At 44.8% G+C, this 27,292-nt stretch overlaps 1 protein-coding gene across 4 annotated transcripts in view; it reads right to left on the reverse strand.

Moving 5' to 3' along the window:
* The window catches only part of ZMIZ2 (zinc finger MIZ-type containing 2), a 94,704-nt gene that overhangs the window by 22,081 nt on the left and 45,331 nt on the right, over window positions 1-27,292 (reverse strand). For 3 of the 4 annotated variants that reach the window (XR_014027191.1, XM_081333544.1, XM_081333543.1), the window contains exons 2-10: window positions 18,766-18,907; window positions 17,261-17,375; window positions 14,555-14,757; window positions 10,817-11,009; window positions 8,883-9,137; window positions 7,298-7,477; window positions 5,254-5,334; window positions 2,520-2,724; window positions 1,447-1,591 (exon numbers count right to left, since the gene is read on the reverse strand). Coding sequence is in view for 3 of the 4 variants with exons in the window: in XM_081333544.1 (XP_081189670.1) it covers window positions 1,447-1,591; window positions 2,520-2,724; window positions 5,254-5,334; window positions 7,298-7,477; window positions 8,883-9,137; window positions 10,817-11,009; window positions 14,555-14,757; window positions 17,261-17,375; window positions 18,766-18,815 (1,427 nt within the window). In the remaining variant the exon portion in view is untranslated. The remainder of the gene's footprint in view (window positions 1-1,446; window positions 1,592-2,519; window positions 2,725-5,253; window positions 5,335-7,297; window positions 7,478-8,882; window positions 9,138-10,816; window positions 11,010-14,554; window positions 14,758-17,260; window positions 17,376-18,765; window positions 18,908-27,292) is intronic. The other variant, XM_081333545.1, reaches the window with a different exon arrangement.

Consider the following 27,292-nt stretch of genomic DNA (forward strand, 5'->3'; position numbering starts at 1 on the left):
AATGGGAGAAAACTCTGGTACGGTCTCTTGTCCCAATCTCTTTTTAACCATAAATCTGTGGACCTCAATTCCTGCTGAGAATTGTGTTGCTGGAGCACAATTCCCAGCAGCCCCAGAGAACACTCCAAAAGCAATGGGGCTGAGAGCTGTAGCGGATCAACAGCTGGAGGACCACAATTCCTCATCCCTATTGTAGATTCTTCATAGAGCAGGGTTTCCCAGGTATATGAACTTCAACTCCCAGAATTCCACAGCCAGTATGGCCATTGCTGAGAATTCTGGGAGTTGAAGTCCTCTCACCTTTCATTCACCAGGAGTGGGAAACATTATCCAACAGAGACAGGAAAAAAGTTTTCTTCCCAGCTGAGGGAAGTTCCTTCTTCATCGGTTAAGATTTATGAAATTGTTTGTTCATACGGAGAAATAACACCTACAAACGCCTAGGGGAGAAAAGCTAGAGTGTTTTTAGTGAAATTTTTTGGAAAGTCTCTCTCAAATAAACCTGTCAACTGGTTATCTGAACTAACTAAAATCAAGGGTCTTCAAACTTGGCCCTTTTGTGACTTGTGGACTTCAACTCCCAGAATTCCTCAGCCAGGCATGTTGGCTGAGGAATTCTGGGAGTTGAAGTCCACAAGTCATAAAAGGGCCAAGTCTGAAGAACCCTGAACTAAATTATCAGGATAATACCCAAACACCCCTATCAACTAATAACAGAAATGGAAGCAAGTTAACAATTAGTTGATAGCTGCTTTTTTCCCCCTTTTAACTCTCTACTGCCTTTCCTCCCGTTTCTCAACTGACAAAGCAAATCCTTGAATAACCTCACTGGCATTTTTTCCTCTCCAGAATACTTTCATCTTTTCCCAGAACTTTATCTGCGAAAGAGCATCTCACAGAGTTCAAGTGATTGCCAGATGCGGCCCGGAGAGTCAGAACAAAGCAAAACCCGTTGTTGCTTTTCACAAAAACAGCCAATTAAAATATTCCACCTGAAGATGGACTGGATGATTCTGTGAGCTCTCCTGTGCCAGTTCAGAAAGGATTTTTGGACCAAGGCTGTAGAAACAACAGGGGGCAAATGTGCTATTATACAGGAAGGTGGAACTGAGATCATAAGTAAGTCCCAATCAAAGAATCCTTTCTGATCCTCAGGACTTTGGGGAGTTAGCATGCCAATAACCCAGTTTAGTTTCGCTGTTTTGCTTTGTTCCAATGTGGACTCAAGAGTAATGATGAGCAAGCTGCAGCTTATCCTTGTTCCCAGCTCACCACTACAAAAAGGGCCAACGCCGTATTGCCATTTCAGCTTTCGACCATCTTTCAAAAAGCTGCCTGGGCTTAATGATCAGGGCTAAGGAAACCAATTCTAAGTTAAGAGAAGGAACAAGGTGGTTTCATTTGCTTCGTAGCGTGAACTTGGGAAAAATCATCATCGGGACTCACCTGAGCATCAGAGTCTTGTAAACAGAGTCCCTGAGCTGGAAGACATGGTTGCTGACCGCTAAGTTGTGGTGGAGGCGGAAAGGCTCCAACACCACACCATCCCGTACAGGGAAGGTCAAACGCAACTCATCACAAGGGTTCCCTGCTGGGACAAGACAAGAGAAGGGGCTGATCACGAGCGGGAAGTGCATGGTTACAGGTGCAGGGATGATATGGGGCAGAGGAGCCAAGGCAGGTGTGGATGGGGCTAGGCTGAGCCAGCAACAGGGCAAATAGTAAGGGATGGTCTGGGTTGGGGGGCATGGCAGGGGCCAGCCAGGTGGGAAAGTGCTGCAGGTAGTGTGAAGAACAGGCCTGGTTTCTGCCTTGACTCCACCAGGGCTCTCCTTTCCATTCCTCCCCCTAAGTCTGTTGAATTCTGCAAGCATTTGGGGAACGGATTTTGGCACACCCTCTTCTTTCCCTTCTTTCCCTATTCCCACTGCAAGTTAAGGAAGTCTCTCAAGATTCCCCCCCCCCTCGGCACCAAACTGCCACTCCTTAACTGCCACGGAACTCCCCGACTCCCAAAATTCCATGGCTCTGCAAATGTTCCCAAATTCAAACCAAAGTCCAGAGCCCAGTCAATATGTAGAATCCAGAGGGGACGTTCCTCCAGGACTCAACCATTTTGAGCTGCAGGGGTGTTTGTGTGTGTGTGTGTGCATGCATTGAGGTGTACAGGCACACCTGTGTGAACTGCTGTGTCTCATTTTGGGGAAAGGTGCCTTGCTCATTCAAAAATAATGAGGGAGAAGTCCAGGGTGGATTTTCCTTGCTAAAGAAAATGAGTTTTGCAAAAATGGAGTGATACAGTCAAGAAAAGCTTTACCACTCGGATGCTATGTTGGTTTTTCCTACCTGACTGTGTGCTACCCGGAGTCTCACAACTGGGATGGTCTACAAATATTGTAAATGAATAAATCAACTAACCAGTGAGTTGTCATTACTAATTGATGTGCCATCCACTCTTTAGCTAAGAGAAGTCATAAATCAGTCGGAATGGAATGACTTTCTCAGTGTCTAAGACTTACCAGAGGGAGAAGGATGCAAAGAACCCATGTTGGGAGATGGAGAAGGATGCAAAGAATTAATATTGGGTTTGATGTCTGGAAGGAATGGTGACTTCACATCCTGTCCTGGGGACATGTAGGGAGGGATATTACTTCCAGGGGTCATCGGAGGTGTGGGGTTACCAGGTAAAGGAGAACTTGGGTAGCCAGGCATGGACCTTGCCGGCTGAAAAGAGAACAAAATCATAACTCAGCTGTTATTAAATCTTATGAAGCTTCAGCCCACCTTCTATTAAAAGCAATCCCAAACTTTACACAATGGAGTACAAGTTGAAAGTCTTCTGAATATTGAACCAGGGAAAAAACGGCTGCATTTACATCCTACTGAATGCATATTTGCTGCTAAGCTTGTAAGCCGCCCTGAGTCTTCAGAGAAGGGCGGGATATAAATGGAATTAAAATAAATAAATAAATAAATATTTTCCAAACTAACATCCTTGAGATGTTTGAACTTGGGCACAAAGGAGTGGGGGGGGGGGGGAAATTGTCTGCTCCACGTGCTGAGGCTTTGCAGCTGTTAAGTTAGTAAACGTGGTAAGTGAATCTGGCTTCACCATTGAGTTTGCTTGTCAGAAGATCACAAAAGGTGGATCACATGATCCTGGGCACTGCAATGGTCATAAGTCTGAACCAGTTGCCAAGCATCCGAATTTTGATCACGTGACTGTAGGGATGCTGCAACTGTCATAAGTCGCTTTTTTCTGTCTCACTGTAACTCTGAACAGCCACTCAATGAACTTCTGTAGGTCAAAACCTCCCTGTACTAAGAATTATGCAATGAACAGTCACTCAATAAACGTTTGTAGGTCGAAAACTCCCTGTACTAAGAATTATGCAATAGGAAGAATTATAGGAAGACTATTTAAAGTAGGGTGTCCAATTTTGGCAACTTTGAGACTTGTGGACTACAACTCCCAGAATTCCCCAGCCAGAAGTTGAAGTCCACAGGCCTTAAAGCTGCCAAGGCTGGACACCCCTGCTTTAAAAGTATCAAACCCTCACATTCGTGCACGAGAGGACTAGTCAAATAATGTAACTCTCAATGCAAGATCAAGAAAGTACCGGTATTTCTTCCTTGTGGGGACATTGGCATGATTTTCATAACAGCAAGCAGAATCCAATTTGTTTTTACATGGCTGTTCCCATTTTTTGCTAGTCCTCTGCACCCTATGAATGGGCCAAGTGTTTTACAGAAGCAGCCATTTCCATTTTAAAAAAAAATATTGCATGTCAACCTTCTCCAGCTGAACAGGCAGTGGGTAAACAAGGACATAAAGATACGAGGCTTCCTGATTTACTGTAGATCACATTGTGATCTCTGTGTACTAAATACGAGTTCTATTTATGCTTCAATTGATGTCAAACTTCATGCCTTTTCTCCCACCTACTTTATAAAAAAGACCTAGAAATTATTCTCTTGTAGATGAGAAAGACAGCTTACACCTGTATCTTCTTTTGGAGACTGCAAGATCTGGTATCAGGCTGTGTGCTTTTGATCATGTGAAAACTATCTCATACTGCATATATTTCAATTCACCACCACCATCACCAAATGTCCATTTTTTTTCCTAATTAAAAACAGTTGTAAAACATACACCCAACTTCAGCCACACAAATGGGAGCCTCTTGGAAATTAGAATACAGCATTATTTTCTTTGGAGTAAAAAGGGCAACTCTGACTCACAATAGGGAATAAGAGCTAACCCCTTGGGATGATACAAGGGCAAAGGAATTAAAAATGGACAAAAAATAACTTGCAAAAGATGCAGGAGAGAGCGACTCTTGTTAGCACATTACACCCTTTCTTTAAGTTGGCAGAAATTTTTCTACGTTTTTTCCCCCCCAAATGGAATAAGAATGGAAAAGATGCCAGTCAAGAAATGAACCTGGCAAGAGGTTGGTGGTAATTCTAAGCGAATATCAAAAAACACACAAAGTCAAAGCCTTGCTTACATGATGTACCATTTGCTTCAATTCTGTTTAAGAAACAAGAAAAATGACACAGTGAAGACCAGTATGTTGTGCTGCGTGTGTAAAAGGAAAGAGAAGTGGATGAATGAGGGAATGTGTGAAAGGTGTGTTCTGTGGATAACAACCAGGAAGAATTTTATTTTATTTATTTTTTATTTTATTTTTATTACATTTATATCCCGCCCTTCTCCGAAGACTCAAGGCGGCTTACAAGCTTAGCAGTAGCCTTCATTCTATGTATATGCCTGCTTGTTAGGGCTTTCACACACACCCCAAGCGGCATTTTGTGAATCTATGTAAAACACATGTATAAATCATCCTGGAATGAAGAGAAGAGCGACAAAAGATGATCTGCAGCCCCCTCAAAGATGGGGATCTGGAGCTAAAACATACAAGGAACGGTTGCTGGAATTGGGTATGTCTAGTTTAATGAAGAGAAGGATGAGGGGGGGGGACATGATTGCAGTGTTCCAATATCTCAGGGGCTGCCACAAAGAAGAGGGAGTCAAGCTATTCTCCAAAGCGCCTGAGGGTAGGACAAGAAGCAACGGATGGAAACTGATCAAAAAGAGAAGCAACCTATAACTAAGGAGAAATTTCCTGACAGTGAGAACAATTAATCAATGGTACCGCTTGCCTTCCGAAGTTGTGGAGATAACACCTAGCATCTGCAACATTACCAAATATCTTAGCAGCTTCATCAGAAGCAAACAGCAGAACTCACCCCATTCATAGTAGCTTGTCCATAGTTGCTGAAGTTGCTACCGTTGAAATTGGCATTCTGACCATTGAACTGATCAGTAGGCTGGAAAGAGAAAAGCCAAAAACATTTGCTGTTAAGAGTAATCGGGGCCCTGATGCTCAAGGCAGGAGTTATCCATCAATCCAGTTCGCATCCCACCTTGATTCTTAAGCAGCGCTTCTCAAACTTTTAAGATGTGTGGACTTCAACTCCCAGGATTCTCCAGCCAACACGGGAGGTGAAGCCCAACACATCTTAAAGGTGCCAACGCTGCTCCAAAAAGATCCTGAGTAAGTCCCATATTTCTATGCCTCGTTTTACCCCAAGAACAAGTAATGACAAACCAAAGTGAGCTGAATTCTTGTGTTAATATATTAAGGTCTGGCCCCTCTAGTCATTTTTTTGATCTATTTTCTTCAGCCCAGAAGAGAGCTTAACTTCATAGAGCTGCTGACTTAAAATCTCTCTCCAAGGAGTTTGCTATGCATGAGTTATTGTTAGGAGCCAACTCTACAAGTTGTGTATTCCTTAAATGTTAAGTGCTGGACACTGAACACCAAACAAGTCCCTAACAATGTGAAGAGATTGGCGCATGCAACCAGCTAAACATCTCAGCACCTTGGAATTGCCTAATAATCATTACGGAACTTTCTCCCAGGCCTGATTTAATGCCCTTCCACCCCTATTATGTTTATGTAACTCTTAACTACAGCTAGTCCTCCATTTACAAACCACAACTGGGGCCAGAATTTCTATTGCTAAGCAAGACTATTAAGTGAGTTGTGCCCAATTTTAAAACCTTTTTGTCATGGTTTTTAAGCGAGTCACTGGAGTATTAAGTGAATCAAACTGTCGTTTAGGAAACCTGGCTTCCCCCATTGACTTTGTTTGCCAGAAGCCCGACTGGGAAGGTTGCAAACAGTGATCGCACAACAATGCAAATACACACGGATCGAATTTTGATCAGTGGCTGTGATGGCTGTAACTGCGAAGAGCTGTTTTAAGTAACTTTTTTCAGTGCCAATTGTAACTTCAGTCGCTAAACGAATAGTTGCAAGTCAAGAACTACTATAGTATACACTATACTATAGTATTATTGTTCTTGTAGGGTATTTTATATTGCTGGCCTGAGACTGTAGTAAGGAAACATCCGTTCATCTACATTTATACCATACACCAATGGGTGTCTTAGTTGGGGTCACACAGTATGGAAAAGTAGGCTTGCCAACAGGCTGTTCTGCAGATGGACAGAACTTTTCTATGAGATGACTATGCCGACTATGGATTTGGGGAAGGGAAATTAAATCTATCTGAAAGAGAACCAGACTGAGGATGGTGGAACTAAATTGCAAGCCAAGGTTTACAAATGACAAAGATTAGATTCATACAGTGCAATATACCAGACCCCCCCCCAAAAAAAACCCCACCCCTGTGACATGGGGTTAAGTGAACTAACAGAAAAAGGATCTGGATCCAGTTTCTCAAGGCATAATTAGCTGCACTGGATTAAGTCTCAAGAAACAATGTTTCTCCCCCCCCCCCTTTATTTGCTGGCTTACTCTATAACACTGAGAGAACATTTTCTTCTGGCCTATGAAAATTATTCAAACAACCTCCATTAACTCGGGTTGGGAAGAGTTGTTCTTATGACCGCTGGCTGAAGCTGAGAATGGACAGAATATTTTAAAACCTTAAAACCGCTCTTTCCCCAACTGATTATTTTCGGGCTGGTGGGTTTTCCCGCTTTAGGATCCTCCACGATCATTGCCCAGAATTTTGGTAGCTGAAGACCCCACATCTGAATAGCAGCCACTCTGGAGAAGGCTTTCCTTACAAAATCACAAGAATAATAGCGAAAAATCAGTGGAGATCCAGATCTCTCTCCCCCTTCCTTAGGGGGAGGCTCTCCTGAGGCATTCATCATTCCATTAGGAATCTGCTTTCTCTCCTTACAGGATGAGTGTCTGTAGGTCTCTTTCACCTTCACTGAGAATCTGGTGCAGCTGTTACCATAGCAACGGAGTACCTTATAGTATGGGCCGCTAGTACTGGAGGCAGAGAGATAATGGCTCACTCCCTGTTGCAGTGGCAAACGGTGACCGGGATAGGAGGGGGATGGAGCAGAAGGTTGAGGCACATTCGTGGCGTACTGTCCGGCTTGAGAGGGATACTGGCCACCTTGCATATATTGTTGTCCTGGATAACCCTGGAAGAGATCCGGGAAAAAAAGGCAGGTGAGTGATGGCCACATACAATGATGTTGCCTAAATCCGTCAGCTGCTTTTGAAGAAGTAAGTTGAGGAAGGGATTAACAAGAAGTACATCAAGACTTCCAGTGAGATTAGGCGTCTCCTGGGAAAATCAACTGGGGATGGTTTAAGGGTGTCTTATGGCCCTGCTACCCACAATCCATCAAACCCTGGAAAAATGTCCGCCCCCCCAATCTTCCCAGGCCCTGGGAGCCTCAGAAAGATGCTGGGAGGGGGCAGGGGTGGTGGGGGCTGTAGGTGGCTTGCAAATGGCTCGCCTCTGTGCTGAAAGATTACGGGGGACTCTGCTGGATGCCCCCCCCCACACACACACATCTTACTTGGGACCGTCTCCTGGCGTTAATTTCTTTTCTAGATTTGACTGACGGTGTGGTCCCTGACATCTTGTTTCAGCTATAATCAGTGAGATTAAACGACTCGGCAAGGGCACCGTTTCAGCCAGTTAAGAGACAAAGCAAGTTCCCTAATTGCAGGCATACAGATCACACCGAGAACGCTAATTGCTAGGCTCCATTTCATTCATTTTGAGCCTGGATGAAATCTGCAGGTCCAGGAAACTGGCAGTTATCAATATTTCAAGAGGGAGCCCAGAATGCCCAACATCCTTAATAATTCTAATACGGAGGTTTGCCCCCCCCCTAATGGGTGCTGTCTCTGAGGCTCCCGGGGCCTGTTTCTGCTCCTTTCTTTTCCTTAGACCAGGGGTGGGGAACCTTGGCTCTTTTATGACTTGTGGACTCCAACTACCAGAATTCCTGAGCCAGCTATCCTGGGAGTTGAAGTCCACAAGTCATAAAAGAGCCAAGGTTCCCCACCCCTGCCTCAGACTGAGCCCTTGTTGTTGGATATAGGATGTAGACTAGTTTCTGCCAAGTCTGCATCTGTGACCTGGTCTCTAGGCAACACACCTACTTCAAGTACTCAAAGGCTAGTACTCCCTGTTTACTACACCACTCTTCCTTAATTCTACTATAACTCCTATTCCTTCACTACTTCTATTTGTGAGTAACTCTTCTGTTTGCCTTAGGCTGCTTCAGCTATTTTACTGCCTCAAACACTCTCTCTCTCCCTCTCTCTCTCTCTCTCTCTCTCTCTCACACACACACACACACACACACACACACACACACACACCCCTGTCCTCTCACACTCAGCATACTGGAATTATATGCCCAGACACCAAAAGTCATACTGGCTGGAAATTCTAGAATTACAGTTCCAGCACAATGGAATGGCACTCAGATGGGGAAGGCTGACAATCCTTGGCCAAGGACTCGGGGTTGTAACCTAAGGCTGCTCCAAAGCTTGATCTTCCAAAACCCTTCTGCCTTTGATACATACCTCGCTGGAATAAGTTCTCTTGACACTTTGCCGGGGCATCTGCTGGCCTTGTGGTGCAGTAGGGTAGCCGTGCTGAGGCATTCTCTGCCCGGCATACAAAGCGCTCATTGCAGGGGTCCTTGCCGTGTTCATGTTCATGGGTGACATCCCAGAGGCATTCAACATGTTGGCTGGATTCATCCCGGGTGGTACTGTTGGTCCCCGAGGCCCCGAATGAGGGAGGAACTGATTGTTGAAAGGCTGCCCGGCACCCATCTCCAGAAAAAGAAAAGGCAGAGGAACAAGTTAAATAGGGTTCCATACAAAGCCAGACCTTAGGGAAAACTACTAGGCCATGCTTGATGTTATAGCGGTCACAATTCTAATGTTTCTATTCAATTCAGCTGGCATTTCAGCACGAGACAGTTAGACGAAATGTTCACTCCGAAGCACATGACTAAATGTCCATGGAGATTCTCAGTCATCCATGTCACGGTGGTCTCAAGAGGTGCTTTTTTTTCAGGAGGCAACTGGACTTTCTTGTTTTTGCTTTGAAGACATTTCGCTTCTCATCCAAGAAGCTTCTTCAGCTGTAGCTAGATGGTGGGGAATGGAAGGAAGAAGCTGAAGAAGCTTCCTGGATGAGAAGCGAAACCTCTTCAAAGCAAAAACAAGGAAGTCCAGTTGCCTCCTGAAAAAAAAGCGCCTTTGGGAAGAAATGAAAATGCACATCAACTGGAAGCCATAGCAATCTCATTTGCCGGTTCCTCACCTTGGCTCACAATTATTTCAACTTGTAAGCCCTTGTAAATTTGACTGTGCTCATTTCTCAGTAAACAGTTATCAGACCCCTCACTCTGATGTGTAGATCTGGGACCAAAAAAGCTAATGACCCCTCCCTTCTTTGTGTATTCTGACTATCGGGATTTATTCATTTTTTTTCTCCACGGCTTGTGCTAGCCTTGATGGGCCACTGTTTTGCCTTCCTGTTGTGTGCACAGTCTGTGCCCTACAAGTCCAAAGAATGACACTGTGTCTGCTTGTACACAGAAGATCCCTGGCACTTTAGTAAAGGGAGAGAAAGGCCAAAGAAAAGCCAAGGAGAAATATTTTGAGACGTAGGGTAGTTGGCGGTCAAGACAAGCAATGAACTGGATGAGTTGATACTTGAACGATGCAGCCAGTTTCAGAGGTTCGCGGGGGACCATAAAGAAAGTTTGTAGGTCATCCTGGTCAACCGCTACAGAATGCTGTGATCCCAGCTTCCTTCCAGATGGGCCAGGAAGACCCTGATTTCTAAGCATGAGAGGGACTATCATCTCTCGATTGAACACCTCCATAGGGATATGTCAAATGAAATTTCCTTCTAAATAATTCCCGTCTCCATGGCTTCCGCCCCGTGTCTATCTCTGCAGCAAAAGAGAAGAAATCTACCTCATAATTTGGCTTCCGAAGTTGTGAGTGCTCCATCATTGGAAGCTTTTAAGAAGAGCCTGGACAGCCACTGCTTGAGCAGCGGGTTGGACTAGAAGACCTCCAAGGTCCCTTCCAACTCTGTTATTTTGTTCATTGTTCATGGGGATAGGAATTCCTTTAGTTACTCCCAAAAACACACCATCCAGCTGCCTTGTATTATTCACCACAATTTCATTCTTTGACTTCAGCCCATATTCTGGCCAGAGTCCAGGAAAAAGAGGAGAGGGTTTACCTTCTCCTGGTGTTCCAAGAGTGGACAACCTGTAACTTGTGGACTGCCTGCCTGTGATTCACTGACTTTCTGAGGTGAAACCATCTTTGGGTAGGTGCCACTGAATGCCTCACAACCCTAACCCCTCGGGCTCGTATCACCAAGTATAAACAGAGGGCACATCTCTCCCGTCGTGCATCTCTTCCACCATCTGGTTTAGCATTTTCCATCACTCTTATACCACATTAAACAAAGATGCTAAGCTTACCGCTCCGTACTGACTCAACTCCTGGCTCTGCTTTTCTTGCAAGGCAGCAACTGTGGCTGTGGCCGTGGCCGTGGCTGTTGCAGCTGCAGCTGCTACAGCGGCTGCAGCGGCTGCTTGGGTGAAGTCTGCCGGGGCTCTCGCAGTATGAGAAGGAATGCCCATTCCCCCTGGGCCGTTTGGGCTGCCTGCATAACTAGAGAGAAGACAGGGTTTATATAGCCTGGTTGCATATGTTTTCTGTACGCTCTAATGATGGCCACTATCTACTGTTGGAAGTCTTTGGGATCTCATTTGCCCAAGACAGTGGTGTCGAATAGCTGGAACTCCAGGATTAATTAATTCAGGGGTCCTCAACCTTGGCAACTTTAAGACTTGTGGACTTCAACTCCCAGAATTCTGGCAGTTGAAGTCCACAAGCCTTAAAGTTGCCAAGGTTGAGGGCCCCTGAATTAAGGGATCTCAGAATTGCTGCTAACTGGAGGAAAAACAAGTACAGGAATCATGACACTTAGGAAACATGAATGGAGCAGAGAGAAGGGCTAGCACTGTGTCCTGTTTTTTTTAAAGGCACTGGCTGGGAATATTTTAATCCCAAATACTGTTGGTCGTAAACTGCACCGCTCTCAGCTTCTGAGACTCCTGTCCAAATTACAATGGCAAACATCGGGAATAACTTCTTTCGTTGTTTCGTAATGCTGTTGGACAGGTATACATGCACAGGCAGGTAAAAGATAACAGGAGATCAATGGAATATAATTAAGATGTGGGATGCTCAACATTAAAAAGGGAGACACAGAGAAAACAGGCATCTTTCTAGGCCACCGAATGCTGGTTGCCAAACCCAATTCCTCAGACGCTAATGGCAGCCTGGATTTCTACATCTCGATAAAATGTTTTGGAGGTATGGTAAGAACTTCCCCTGGACCTTGAACTTCCATGAAGTGCAAGGAGCTGAGATGCCCATTGAGGCAAGGAAGGAGGATGATGTACAAGTAAAACATCTGAGAGATTAGGCAACCAGACCTGTGACTATGAGGTGGCCATCACACTTACCACAACCTTTCCCCCACTGGCTTGGCACCAAGCAGCAGAAAGGGGCTGACTCTTGGTGCAATTACTAACAAGCTCATCGCTTCCTATCTCTCTGGTGACTCTGCTCCTCTCACGGCACATGGGGTTGATTCACTAATTACATGGAAACGTTAAAGAATGTTCTAACTATTTTAGGATTCCAGGGAAATAAGAAAATGAACTTTTTCCCAAGAGGAAGAGAATGGACAGAGGTGGGTGTCTGGGGAGATTCTCAAAATGGGTTCCCACTAACCCAAGGGTCTTCAAACTTGGCCCTTTTATGACTTGTGGACTTCAACTCCCAGATTTCCTCAGCCAGTGTGCCATGGTTGGCTTAGCCACACAAACTCTGGTTTACAAGTCGTAAGAGCAGAATTCACTCAGCACACTAAAATGTATGTTATGGCTTAGTTCAAAGTGTGGATTCATGAATTAATGAAGATAAGGATGAGGGGTGACATGATAGCAGTGTTCCAATATCTCAGGGGCTGCCACAAATAAGAGGGAGACAAGAAGCAACGGATGGAAACTAACCAAAGAGAGAGGCAACCTAGAACTAAGGAGAAATTTCCTGACAGTTAGAACATTAACCAGTGGAACACCCTGCCTCCAGAAGCGGTGAATGCTGCAACACTGGAAGTTTTTAAGAAGAGACTGGACAGCCATTTGCCTGAAATGGTATAGGGTTTCCTGCCTGAGCAGGGGGTTGGACTAGATGACCTCCAAGGTACCTTCCAACTATTATTATTATTATATAACTTTTATTCATTAAACATGAAACTCAGTCAACTGAACACTCAAATTGACTGGCACTAATGGTTGGCACGAGTTGCTGCCAGCATCATAGGTATAAACCAGGTATCTCCTTAAAATGTAAGATGTTCCGAGTAGCACAGTTTTTTGTAGCTTTGCTAGAGTTATTGCAGGAAGCTGCAATTTCTTGATGTATTATTATTATTATTATTATTGTTGTTGTTATTATTACTAAAATTCCCACTGGCATAAAGAAAGGGGATGGATTAAATAGTGTGCTACAATTAGAAGAAATATTTCTGCAACTCCTCCAAAGGGGTGTCAATTTGCTTAACCTTAGTACTGCCCTATGCTCTGCCTCTAAGCATTGTGAATTCATGATCTGTCAGAAATCATGCCAACAAGCCAGAGGAAAACAAATATAGTGCTACTTCGCTACTCAACTCCTCTGAAAGTTGCCAAATTTGGTACTTGATGCATTTTGGTGCGAAAAGTGTGTCCCAGGACTCATCGTTTGTTTGGTATTTGGTGCACAAGCTAGAAGCTGCCGGTGTCAGCTACCTTGCTACCCTTTCCAGCCGAAACAAGGGGGTCACAGGTTAGTCACGTGGTTCATTTGGCACTCATCATTTTTAGTACTCATTGCACCTCCTGGAACTATTAATGGCAAGTACTGTTGGTTCCATTGTATGAGCAACTGCCTGGAATGGCCTGCGATCCAGGCATCCATGAGTCAAGTCTATGCTGTAACCAGGGTGTATCGAAAGTAATTTTTGAAGGCTGCACTACAGGTATGCTTGTCAAATTATGAAGGCTGGAACTTATTTCAAGAACACCACAAGACCTCTGTCTTCAGGGTAGGGCAGCTTTAATAGACAGGGTTAAGCAGCCATTGAGCATGTGTAGCGCAGAATGTTAAATTCCCAAAAGCAATCGGGAATTTCATTCTCTGGCTTTATTTTCAGCCAGGCAGCTTAGAAATGTAAAATGGGAAAACTCAAATAAGGAGCGGGTGGCTCCAATGGGCTGACCTCTTAAAGATATGAATGAGAGAAGCAGGGAGGAATTCCTTCCAAGCCCCAGACATGACAATCATTAAATGGGTGCATGGGTCAATGTTTTATCAGTTAGCTATATCAGCAATGGACTGTTGTATAATTTTGTTCAAAAATCAGCTGTGTTGTTGAGGATTAATTCCTAGGGCAGGGGTAGGCAACCTCGGCTCTTTTATGACTCATGGACTTCAACTCCCAGAATTCCTGAGTCAGCTGGAGTTGATGTCCATGAGTCATAAAAGAGCCGAGGTTGCCTACCCCTGTCCTAGGGCAGGCATAGCGCTGCCCCCTGATTTAACTAAACTGCTGATGTTGAAAAATGCTGATTGGAGCTAAGGTCTCCAGGCAGGAAGGAGGATGAGATATGAGAAACTTCTCAAAGTGATCCCTCTCACTTGTAGACCTGCACAGAGGGCCTTCAGTTTATTTCCTAGGGACTTTATCTTTTCAGATTACATTCACATTTTTTGCTTTCAAGCAGACCATCGGTTTTGAAGTGAGCACCAAACAAAACACAAATGGGTAATCAACAGTTCGGCGAAAGCCACCATGGGCAGAGAGAAATGCAACCCATGAACCACTTTTCCTGGTTCAGTGCACAATCACTTGATTAGCTGATTGCACACTAGTAGTTCCAAGAACAACCAACCAGGTGAAATCCTAGCAGGACATCATGATATGGAAGCCATAGATATACTTGTGAGCAATTCACGGTTGTGTAACTCATCCAGGACAGGCTTGGGGGCTTGGTGTATTGTATGGCTTCTGCTCACCGTGGTTGTTTCAACAAATTAACAATTTGTTAATGATTTCTCGTTGAAAGGCACCACGTCTGCTGATCCAACTTGCTGGGACCTACCTTGTGGTGAAGCCTGGCCCTCCTGGGTATGAAGTACGACTGTACATCCCAGGTTGCACATAACCTTTGCCCGTTGAACCCTCAGGGAAAGGCTGCTGTCCCATAAATTGTGGTGAGTTCATGCCAGAGCCACTGCTGGACACGCTGGGCATCATGGGATTGCCAGCGGTGTTTCCTCCAGGACCCATGGGGTTTCCAAAAACCTGCAAAGGATCAAGGGGGGGGGGAGAGATTTGAACTAGATCAGCAATGCCAGGCTCTACTCTGTGGTCCAGCAAGATGTGAACAGGGATGAAGTAGGAGAACAAAATCTAGACAGTTAAAAGAATCAGGTATTTCCATGCATGCTCAAGTCCAGACATTTATTTTAGATCAGTTTAGTCCAGCCCTCTGCATAATGCATCAATCAACACCCAGATATATGAGGATGACCGACAATCCTTTTTCTTAAGAGAATGTCAGCAACTTGCTGTAAAAAGCATTAGAGATCAACTGGATTTCTCTTTCGCTTCTTTATAGATTAAGTAACTTTCAGGCTTGCAAGCCCTAAAAGTATGGTGTGTATGGAGGAAAGGGGAAGGGGAAACGGGAACTTTCTCTGAGCTTTTAAAAACCACATAAAATTTATAGGGCAGAAAATACTTAGGGATGGCCCATTCTAGCCAAATATCTGCTTCCAGTGTATCTTCCAAACACCCAGCTTTGTCATCTGCTCAGACTACTTAGTCCGGAGTAAATAAAACTGTCTGCTATTGTTAAGTTAAATATCAATGAATAAAGGAACCCAGAAAACAGCTAGGAAGACGGTTAGGAAGGTTGTGCTTCCTGGCTTTTTTAGGAAGGGAAGGGGCAATTTTTACAAATGTTATTTCTCTGACTTCCTTCCATCTGCAATCAGATGAGACTCAGGTAATTCTGAGGTCCAATTCCACTGAAAGAGACCAAATGAAAGCAAACACGTTGTGAAGGCTTTTTCTTCCCTGCAAGGCCTCAAAGCTGAAAGAGGTCTGTTGTGCTGCTTGTGAAAAGTCCAATATCGCCTCCTCATCAAATGAGACTTCGGTTAAGAACATTTGGTAATTCCTGGTCAATCTAATATCTCACCAGCAGATGTCAGAAAAAGAGCCAGAGTAACATAAGTTAAGGTGCTGGGTTAAGCCCAATGAAGGCCATCCTCAACTCAGTAGCTGGATTTTAGCCCAGACGTTATCTCACGACTAGCCAACTTCACAGCTTTGTTGTAGGAAAAATGGAAGGAAGAGCTACTAAAATGCAGCTTTATGTTCCTGGAGGAAAAGTAGAATATATATTTAATGAATGAGGTTGAACCAACGTTCCACGCAGGGCTGCTCAGACACAAATCCCAAATGAATTGGAAGAAACCCATCTCCCAGCAAAGCAAGCTCACCCTGGCAATTGTAACTGCTTTTTAAGTGTCGAGGAGACCTACTGAACTTGGAATGCTTAGAATTGTGTTGTTAATTTGAATTATAAAATTTGCAGGGTACATGGCTGAATTACACAAGGCTGGCTCATTTCACACATTGCCTGCTCCTTCAAGCTCCCTTCCATGAACAAATAATTTTTATCTCCTCATGTGCCACAAATGTTTTTGTGTTTGTTTTGTGGACTGAGCATCTGCCTTCACCGAAATGAAACCCGTGTGAAAACTAATTAGCCTAAAATGCTAAATGCCTTTCTGTGTCGTCTTCCTTTACTGTAACAAATTAACATAGCTACTTCCTTTGGAAACTTTCACTTTGCATGGTAGGGCCTCCTTCCTTGCAAAACAGTTGAAGATTGAAATGTACCAGAAGAGATGAGTTTTAGATAAACAAAAATAAGACATCTATCTATGTGGAAAGACTGGAACTAGACCTAGAAGTAAAAAAAATAATCTGTTTTGTATCAGCAATTGGGATGGGGGTGGGGCTTGGCAGGGAAAGTCCCTTTTGTTGATTCTTGGTAGATTTATCTAACACCTCTCTCTCTGCTGACCTGAAACCTCATGGATCCAACTGGAATAGGGGTGGCAGAAGAGTCCACTGGGAACTTCGTCATGTAATAAATCAGAGGTCCCCAACCTTTTGGGCACCAGGAACCAGTTCCGTGGAGAGAGGTTCTTCCGTGGACTGGAGGGGGCGTGGCTTTGTGTGCTGCCTGCATCCCGCGGATGGGGCTTTGCTTGTTTGTGCGGACCAGTTGCTGGCCTGCTGCGGACCGGTACTGGTCCATGTAAATGACTCGTTTTGGGGCCACCTTTCAGCAGAGATGGAGAAGTCCTGCCCTCCTCTTTACCTGCCTGCCTGAAGGTCCCTTTTGAGAAAAAGGATTCAGGATGTTTATGGGGGGGGAAAAAACCCTCCACTGGAAAGAAAAAAGACTCAGTGAAGTTTTTCCTGCATTGTATTTCTGGGCAGCTGGCCTTAGTGATAATTGCTAGCTTGTTGTTGTACTGCTGCAGAGAGTTGCATGAATAAAAGCTTGAATGGGGACTTTTAAGGGCAACTCAAATATAATTTTAAATGAAAATTAATTCTCTGGTCCACCCCCTGTAGAAAAGAATGGCTGGGGACATCTGCTCCGGGATCTTACCTTAGCAAAATTTGAAAGGAGGTTGAACGTGGGTGCCCTGTGTCCACTCCCCACCCACCCACCCTCCTCTCTCTCTACCCCCTACCCCCTTTTGAAGGCTGCAAAAGGTACCTGGCTTTGGGATGTGTTGCTGACGCCCCAAACAGTGGTTACCACCGAGAGAGATCCTGCAGGCTGATTGGTATTCTGTTGCCAAGGAACTGATTCGTAGGCATATGAACCATCACTAGAAAACAAAACAACACACAGCCGGCCGATGTGCCATGTCAGTAATTAGGAACCTCTGGGGAAAAGAAGGGGCGCGGGGGGGGGAGAGAAAGGGGAGGCGTTCGCAACTGGATACGAGGAAACAGCAAGTGAACCATCCTGAGGAAATTTTTTTTTTAAAAAAAATGGGATTGCTAGCTAGTTATGGGTCACGAACAGAAGACGAAGCCTCCATTTTCAGCAAATTCTAGGCATAAGGAAGACAGCAAAACTGCAGGGGAAAGCAGGTGGGTTTTCCAGAAGCTCTGGGTACACTTACAGGCTTACTACACTGCAGCTTCTAAACCCCACAAGAGCAGAGGGACCTTAGGATTCATAAGTAAGGGTGGGGCAGATCCTAGGAGGTAAGGAGCCTCCCCCCCCAACCTTATTTTGCCATTTGCCCATTTCATGGTCACCTTCTTTCAGTGGCTTTAGGTGTGCAGCTCAAACGAGCCATTCCCTCACCCCAAACTCCAAGGAACCACAACAGATTCTGGTTTATCCCTACTCTAGGACAGAGGTCCCCAACCCCTGGTCCATGGACCGGTACCAGACCATGGCATGACAGCAACCGGTCCGCACAAACAAGCAAAGCCCATCCGCGGGATGCAGGTAGCACAGAAAACCAGGCACTCTCTGGTCCGTGGAAAAACGTTTCTCCACAGAACCGGTCCCTGGTGCCCAAAAGGTTGGAGACTTCTGCTCTAGGACACTGCTAATCTCCTCAGAGGCCAACTCAAAGTGCACCTTGCAGGTAATCCTCAGCCTACAACCCTTCATTTAGCGGCGGTGTGATGTTACAATGGCACTGAAAAAGTGACTTCAACCAGTCCTCGTCTTTACAACCAACTGCAGCGCTCCCGGAGTCATGGAATCAAAACTTAGGGAATTGCTTGGCAACCAACATGTATTAACAATAGTTGCAGCGCCTCCATTTGCGAATTTCCCAGCTGGCTTCCAACAAGCAAGTCAAGGGGGGTGGGGGGGAGAGGAGTCAGATTTGACTTAACAACTGCACGGTTCGTGTGGCAAAAGGAGCTGTAAGATTGGGCCTGACTGCTTAGCAACAGCAATTCCAGCCTCAGTTATGGCTGATAAACCTGAGGACTACATATCTTGGACTTGGCTGCAAAAAGAGAGGGGCCTCCTCCCCGCAATAACCCCTTCCTGATGTTAGGTGGTGACTTCCAAACGTGAAACAAGAACTGCTGGTAACTCAGGGGTGGGAAGCTCTGTACTGCAGCCAAGGGCTGAGCTGTATTGCTCTGTGCCCACCTTGCAAAGTTTGCCAAACGGCAAGCCTGCAGGATCAGGGGAAGAGAGGCATGTGCAAAGCCAAAAGAGGAGGCGAGCTGCATCATACTCACCCATGCGGGGTGGGAGGGAGCGATGGTTTCATTGGGTTCATGGAGGTCATTGGCTATAGGGAGGCGAAGGGGCTGGGTGCAGGATCCAAGGCCACACACGGAGACCGGTGGCTGCCTCTCAGATGTCACAGCAGCAGAGAGACTGGAGGGAAACAGGCAGAGAGCAAGACATTAGCAGCTGCACAGAAACACAGGAAGTTTCTTATTCGAAGCCAGACTGTCTGTCCCAGAATTATGCACAGAATTTCCCAACCTAGGGAAGCTTCCAGAGAGGGGGTGGGGGGGCTCCTGCTCCTGCAATTCCCATGCTGGTGGGAAATTCTGAGAGTTGAGGTCCATATCCATATTCCTGGAAGCTGTCCAGGTTGGAAAATACTGCTGTGTACCAGTGGGCACCATCTACCCAGGCTTCCAGGCAAGCAGTTGGGTCCATGTGGTAGCCAAACCCTATCTTTCGATGTAGTCCAGAAGGTGAGCCTTCACCACCCCATCCAATTTATTTCCTCAACAAGCTTTCAAAGAAGGCGGGACCGAGAAAGGTGGAGACCAGGCCAAAGTCCCCAAATGAAGATACTTGAGCTCCAAGGTCAACATCCTTGCTTATGATTCATGACTGACCCCTTCCAGTGGCAACTTGTTCAAACCAAGGTGGCTGGGTGGAGCTGACGGCCCAAAACCTATGCCGATATACTGAGCTCCTCTCTCAAAACATCTGCTCTCTTGGCCCTGGCGGTAGGGCCTCCCTCTCTGCTTCCCCTTGTGTCCTCAGATACCCTCTTCTCCTCCAACAGAGTCAAGGCCAGGAGTGGGTGGCAGAGCTGGCACCCGGTCAACCCAACGACTTTGAGCTCTTTTGTTCTGGGGCAGCAAAAGTCTCCCCACCCCTTTCCGAGATGCCATGTTTAATTTCTAGGCCGCGCAGGTAGAAGCCTAAGGCACACCTCTTGTGTCTTCTCTTCCACGATGACTTGTCTATGGCTCTCCCCCTGAAGTTTCCCTGAGGGGAAGTGGCCCCATTTGTTTAGCAGAGGCATTCGGCTCTGACTACGTCAACTTTATACAGCGGCCAGAAGGAACTTGGCGTACTGCCCAGTTACGGCAAAACAAGGTCCTGGCAGCAGCAAGCTGTCGAGCTGGCCTAGTTACACCAGATTAACTCTGTGTTGCCCACAGCTTACGGACAGACTCAAGAATGCACATCCATCAATCCACCTGAGCATCTACCTGGCTCGTGGAACCTGGAAGTGTCACCATATTCCTTGTTATCACATCGAACAGAAGAAGATACTATGCAGGTGAGGGCGTACGACACCATGAGAAGCAGTTTTGTCCTCACAGCAGCCCATATTTACAACCCGTTTTCCATAACTAGATGATGCTAAACTGTATCTCCAGCAGTGCTGGCTAAATAACACGGTCACCGACGAGGGAACTTGGGAGCAGAAACCTCCAGAGTTCTCCTTTCTATCGTTAAAAATAGCAGTTAAGTTCACACAACGTACCCAGCCTTCATGGGCTTGGTTTGATATGATTGTGATTTAGCATGTGCAAGTTAAGGTTACAAATGTAGCGATTTGAGTGTAGACAAGGAATTGTAAACCACCCCTCAATTAGAGTACCATGCGAAGGATAAAATAAAGAGATTTTAGGGGATATAGGAGCCCTTACTTTTACATAGGATAGCTAAAAGTTGTTTAAGATGTTAAAAAAAGAGAGAAACTATTGTTGGGAAAGAGACTGGAGGAGGAGGAGGAAGAGGAGGAGGAGGAGGAGGAGGAGGATCATCTAAAGCAGGAGTCTTCAAACTTGGCCCTTTTATGACTTGTGGACTTCAACTCCCAGAATTCCTCAGCCAGCATACCTGGCTGAGGAATTCTGGGAGTTGAAGTCCACAAGTCATAAAAGGGCCAAGTTTGAAGACCCCTGATCTAAAGTAAACCCAATCGCCTTGACCAGAACTTAGGAAACAGGCATCTTACTTCTGCTGTGGTTTTTTTTTCCCAATCCCCCAGATTGTCTATATATAGTGGGAATGACACTGTGTGTGTGTGTGAGAGAGCATATTAATTCTCTTTCCCCTAGGATATTTTTTTATTTTTTTTATTCGGTCACTTTATTTGCTTGCCTTTTCATCTTGAGAGGAAAGGATCAAAAACACCCTAATCCCGCAAAAAAAGAGGGATTGTGATGTTGTGGAGCAGAAGGTGAAACAAATAGGATAGACACACATTCTGGATCAAAGGTTTCTCGCTGCTTTTAGAGCAAGCTGAGGGAGGGGGGCTGTAGGCCTTTTTTGGTTGAGCGAGTCCCACTGACTCACTGATCAGCTCTGTAACCATACCTAGGGGTGCACAGAAGTCTGGTCAATGTGCCATAAAGCAGGGGTGGGCAACTCTGGGCCCTTTTACAATCTGTGGACTTTAATGCCCAGAATTCCTGAGCCAGCCATGCTGGCTCAGGAATTCTGGGAACTGAAGTCCACAAGTCTTAACGCTGCCAAGGTTGGCCACCCCACTTTAAAATAGTCTTCCTATAATTCTTCCTATTGCATACTTCAGGGAATAAAGGCTGGGTGGGGAAGACCCACAGAAAAAAAAGGAGGGGGGGGAGCCCCAGCACACCCCAGGACTATTTCTCCCACTCCTTCCTGTCAGTGAGGTTCACACATCTCAAGGACATTATTTTGAAAAATACGTGTTCCCGTATTTTATTCATCTTGCTGCCTCCTAATCAAAGCACCTTGAGCCTAAGAAAATAACATTTGGTGTAAGTAAAGATATATATCCTGCTCCTCTTCTTCCTGCAACATATCCTCTGCTCTATATTGCTGGGAGACTCTCAACAATGAACACACACACACACACACACACACACACACACACTTTATTAACTGGGACAGCTCCTTCAGAAGGAAATCATGCTTAACCCCAAAATGAATTAGCTACTAAAAGATGGCAGAGTGTCAGACAGAAAAAAGGCTCTCACTTAGATATGTGAGATGAAAAAAAAACAGGAATTAAATCTCATGTGTTTCCCCCCCCCCCCAAAAAAACCCAGTGCCCTGCAGATATGCTGGCCTTCAGTTCCTATAATTTCTAACCACCAAGGCTAGGAGAACTGTGGAGGGGAGGGGGCTGGGGAAAGTGGGACCCTTCCCCATAAAACATCTCATAGCAGCTTGGAGGAAAGTTTTGCTTGTGGGGAGGAAATAGGCAAGGGAAGAGTAGTAAAAATAGATTCATTTCTCAGCTAACCAAAACATACAATCTGACAGCTTCCAACTGTCAGTTCAAAACCCCATTTCCCTCAAACAAAGCCATTGCCTCATCTGGGACTAGCCACATGTCTTCCAACTGCTCTTCTTCAACGACAAGACAAAAAAAAAAGCTGCTGTTTTTCGCGATGCAGTGTGGGATGGTGTGCCAAGAAGGGGAATACACAAACACGCATGCAATGTGTCAAAGGGGAGGGCAGAGAACACAACAAGGGCAGAGGCCACAAGCAGAGTGGGGCAATTAGGGGTTGCCCTGGTAGGATAAAAAGGGTGGAGTGCCAAGGTCCACAGGGAGACCCCTTCCCATTTTTCATAGGAGCTACATTCAGAGACCCCTTTCCAGTATAAAAAGGAATGAAAAAGAGGGGAGAGGGGTACTGAAGATATAAAAAGGAGAAAAGAATATACGGTATGTAACTCGGGATTGAACTGTGGAGCCCTTGGTTATCGTTGAGCTTGGCTGTCTGTTTGCAGACATTTGTTTTGTTACCCAACTAGGTAACATCATCAACGGACATTGATGATGTTACCTAGTTGGGTAGTGAAATGTCTGCAAACAAACAACCAAACTCAGCGAGGGCACCATATATGAACACTTATGCCGCAGTGGAAGAGAGGAGAAACTGGTCATTTCTGAGAATTTCCCCTCCCACGGGTTATACTCTGCAGTGGAGAGTTACCATCTTGGTGCCAGTCTGCGGTGTAGGACCACAATTATCACAAACCGGCACAAGAAAATCATGGTAAATACCCCACTCTGGGGGCAAAGGATGCCAGCCCAACACTTCAGAATGTAAAAGTTTGAAGCATTCTCTGAGTCTACCTTCTTTTTTCCCCAGAGTAGTAATGCTTTCGCCCCGGTTGAAGTTGTCAATTGTGATTTTAAATAAAACCAGCTCCTGTTCCTTAACCCCCCCCCCCACTAACTTCGAATGTTAATAGATGATCGCGTTTATCTCCTTGACACGGACAAGCTTTACCTAATGATGATTAAAAGCGACAAGCCACTCTTAAAACCTGCAGAGACATTCTGAAAAAAGGACATCATGGGGTTGGCTGATAATCACAACTTATCCTTTGGGAGAAGATGGCTACAATAGTGGGGCTATCCTAATTACTTGTTTCATTAGTTGCAAACCTATGACAACATACAGGCAGCGGGATATCACATTTGGGCAAGATAGGATTTACATTTTTCTTTATTTTTGAGAGAGGCTGTTTTCTTTTTATGAACTAGTACTGCACATGCCGTAGGCCTTATGTTACAGATAGTCCTCTACTTACAGCCATCCATTTATTGACCATTCCAAGTTACAATAGCACTGGGAAAAGGGACTTACAACTCGTCCTTGCACAATCTCTACAGTTACACGAACAAAATTTGCGCCCTTGGCAAGTATTTATGAAGGTTGCGGCATCCCATGGTCAAAGGATTGCCATTTGCAACCTTCCCTGGGGGTCTCCCGGCAAGCAAAATCAATGGGGAGATGGGGAGGAGGAGTCACTCAAGGACCACTCAACTCACATAATAACTGCTATGATTCACTTAGCAACCATGGTAAAATAGGTCATAAAATTGGAACAAGACTCACTTAACCACTGTCACACTTAGCAACAGAAATTCTCAACTGTGGTCACCTGTACCTTTTCTGGGGGCATTTCTCAGTCAAAATGGCAGTGGTTGCACTACAAATTTGGGGGAAATTATGCAGCTTATTTATTGCTCTGGGGCACCCAGGATAAAAAGTTTGTTGGCTGGAAAGCATATCGCACAGCAAACGTAACCAAAATGTCGCCCACCAGCATAAATACAATTGGAGTATCAAAGGAGTATGTTTTACCAAAGTTTCTTATGAAGCTAAACCTAAACTTTGAGTTGACCAAAGCTTTTTTTTCTAAGAACTCTTCCAGTCATGATAAAGAAATAGTGCTTCTTTGCAAAACAAATCAAGTGCATGCATCCCACAAGTGGTTTCAAAATGAATTGGCAGTCTTAGCTAGCTGTGCAAGCAAGGGGGAGGGAGAGAGCGCGTGGGAGGGGGACATAAGTTGATCTCTTCCCCCCCCCAACAGCTGTTAAATAAATTAAACTTCTTTTTCTCCCTCATGGCCCGAAGGAATCCCATCCAGGTCATTATCCAAAGGATATGCAGGTTAAAAGATATGCATACTTGAAAAAGAATTATTAATCTCTTTGCTACTCACATCTTATGAAAAGCAGAAACAGAAATTGATGAGAAAGTAAGTATCTGATACAGTACACAATTGTTTTTGTGTAAGCACCCACAATACACACACACACACACACACACACACACACACACACGTTCAGGCAGAACTTGTCAACATCTGCTAAATTCAGAGGATTTCTATAGCCCTTAAGTTAGTTCTAAGAAAGGCATTTAAAAAGAAGCAAATGTGGGTTGAGATGGATACAGGTTATATTTTTCATGTCTGTCTCCTAAACTAGGGGTGCCAAACTGGCAGACCATGGGCTGGATGCATCGCGCACAGGCCACGTCCACTCCAGTTCCGCGAAGGCAAAAAACCTCACGATACGTCATGTGACGCGATCGAGTCTGACACCCGTGTCCTAAACTAAGTTGGTGGAGGCTGACCTAAACGTGAAGGGACCACAGGTCTGTATTTTGACAGCCTCATATTCAACCCCTCCACCTTCTATGAAAAAAATCTCCATGGTGTTACTACTTCTGTTGTTTTCCTTTATCCACAAGGAGATGCAACAAGAGGAAATATTTTTATAAAGGTTAAAAGGCTACCCTGCCATGTCTGCAAAAAAGCAGATGACCACTAGATGGCAGCAAACAGTTGCAATTTGCTGCTATCTAGAGGCCCTTTGGATTTTTTCCATTCAGATGGGGTAGTTCTAATATAATCTTGTAAGCAAGACAGCCCACTTTGTGTAAACACAGTGAACAAATGAACAAGAGTCCAGCTCTGCTCAGTTAAAATTTTTCTTGGACTCTGTCAACCTTTTGGAGTAAGCCAGGTCAGAAAATAGGCACCACAAGAAATACAAGAACAGAACGCTACGGATAAAAGCTATAACAACAGAATCTTAAAAACCTGGTAAGTGTTTCTCTCCCTCCCTCCACCTTATACTAAAGAGAATCAAGGTGGGGCAGTTCTGAGCTTCTTTCTTACACCTTCCTGTTTTCCAGGGTCAAGTTCACGTTTTCCCAACAGTTACCATATTTTTTTCTTCAAAGACATCTCTGTACACCTCTACAGATTTGCTGTGCTAATTACTAAACCCAAAGTCTATTCTGGGTCTTTCCTAGACATCCAGGTTGGAGAATACTGGCTTATAGTGTGATATCTAAATCTGAGACTGGCAGCCTTTTAAAAATCTAACGAATTGCAAATCTTAGAAACCTTTAACAAGTTTGTAAGCGGAGAAGTGATTTTCATTTAGGAAATCTGGTATAACAACATACAAAAACTATAGGTAATCCTTGATTTACAACCATTCGTTTAGTGGCTGAAGTTATAGTGGCACTGAAAAAAGTGACTTACAACTGGTCCTCACACTTATGTCCATGGCAGCATCCCCACGATCATGTAATCAAACTTCTGGTACTTGGCAAATGGCATGTACCTATGACAGTTACAGCATCCTGAGTTCATGTGATTACCATCTGCAACCTTCCCAGTTGGCTTCCAACAAGCCAAGTCAAGAGGGGAAGCCAAATTTGCTTAACAGCAATAGCACTTAGACTTATATACCGCTTCACAGTGCTTTATAGCCCTCTCTAAGTGGTTTATACAGCCAGTCTATTGCCCCCAACATTCTGGGTCCTCATTTTACCAACCTCAGAAGGATGAAAGGCTGAGTCAACCTTAACGACCATGTGATTCACTTAACAACTCTAGCAAAAAAGGTCATAAAATCGGGCGCAACTCATTTACTAACCACCTAGCTTAACAGTTGAAATTCTTTGCCAATTGTGGGTTGCATGTTGAAGGTTACCTGTAATACCTTCAAATCTGGAAGGATGAGTCAAAGGATCCACCTTCGTGGCCAAACTAAGACAAAAAGCAGGCTGGAGGCACGGAGCCTGTTCCATGGATAGGAAACCATTCTAATGGATCCTGGCTTATTGTTGCTCTTTAAAATGACATGTGGGGGTATGTACTTCCTCAGCAGCTCTCACTCACTTGCATTTGATCTGCAGTACAGAATAGAAGGCTGAAGTTCATTCTTCTCGTTTACACCTTGCACTGCCTGCAACTTTGCAGATTATACTGCAATTAAAAAGAACTGACACCATTTTAATCTACCACAAGATTTTACAAATTTAATTAAGGATCCACAATAGATTCCTTCTTCTCCTTTTCAGTGAAGACCGATAGAAAAAAATCCAGCGCAAAGCATGGAGGCCTTTAAGTCTTCTGTTCTCACATAGGGGGAGGGGACTTTGCCTTTGTCCTTCTGAAGACCACCAGCTTAATACTATTCCTAGATGAATAATAAAAATTGGCAAAAGAAAGCAAAGGTAGCACCAATAGTCATAGGCCCCTTGGGTGTAATCCCAAAACAACTGAAGCACCACTTGAACACCATCGGCATTGACAAATTCACCATCAGTCAATTGCAAAGGGCAGCTTTACTTGGAACAGCTTACAACTTGTGACTGTACTTTAACACAATCAAAGAACAACATCTACCTATCTCAGGTCCTGGGGAAGGACTTGACAGGCTGATAAAAAATGTCAAATCCGGTCTAAACATCTGGCTATGTGACCAATGATAATTTAATCAATGTATAGGTTACCTGACTCTCAAGTGACTCTGGATAATAGTAGAGGGCTGACCCTTTGCGACTTGATACTTCACTGATCCTGTTTGTCAACACAGCATGGATAATTATCTCACACAGAGAGAGTGGCATTCTGCACATGCTGGCAGACACTGTGTTCATGTAATGGGCAGAAGGAATGACTTGAGGGACAGGAAGAAGAGTTGCAACCAAGACAACAGTCAGATAAAAGAAACCTGAGTCTGGAACAGAACTGTAATCCGAAAAAGGGCATCAGGCAAGACCCTCTCCAGTTCCCACGAGAAGAGGAGGGAACGGGGAAGCACATTCAGACTTGCAAGGTTCTATTACTCTGTTCTTTCTATTGACGAGACACATATTAAGTGAGTTTTGCCCCAGTTTATGACCTTTCTTGCCTCAGTTGTTAAGTAAATCACTGCAGTTGTTAAGTTAGTAACACAGTTGTGAACTG

Source organism: Vipera berus (assembly GCF_964194415.1).
Source record: "Vipera berus genome assembly, chromosome: 8".
Lineage (NCBI taxonomy): Eukaryota > Metazoa > Chordata > Lepidosauria > Squamata > Viperidae > Vipera > Vipera berus.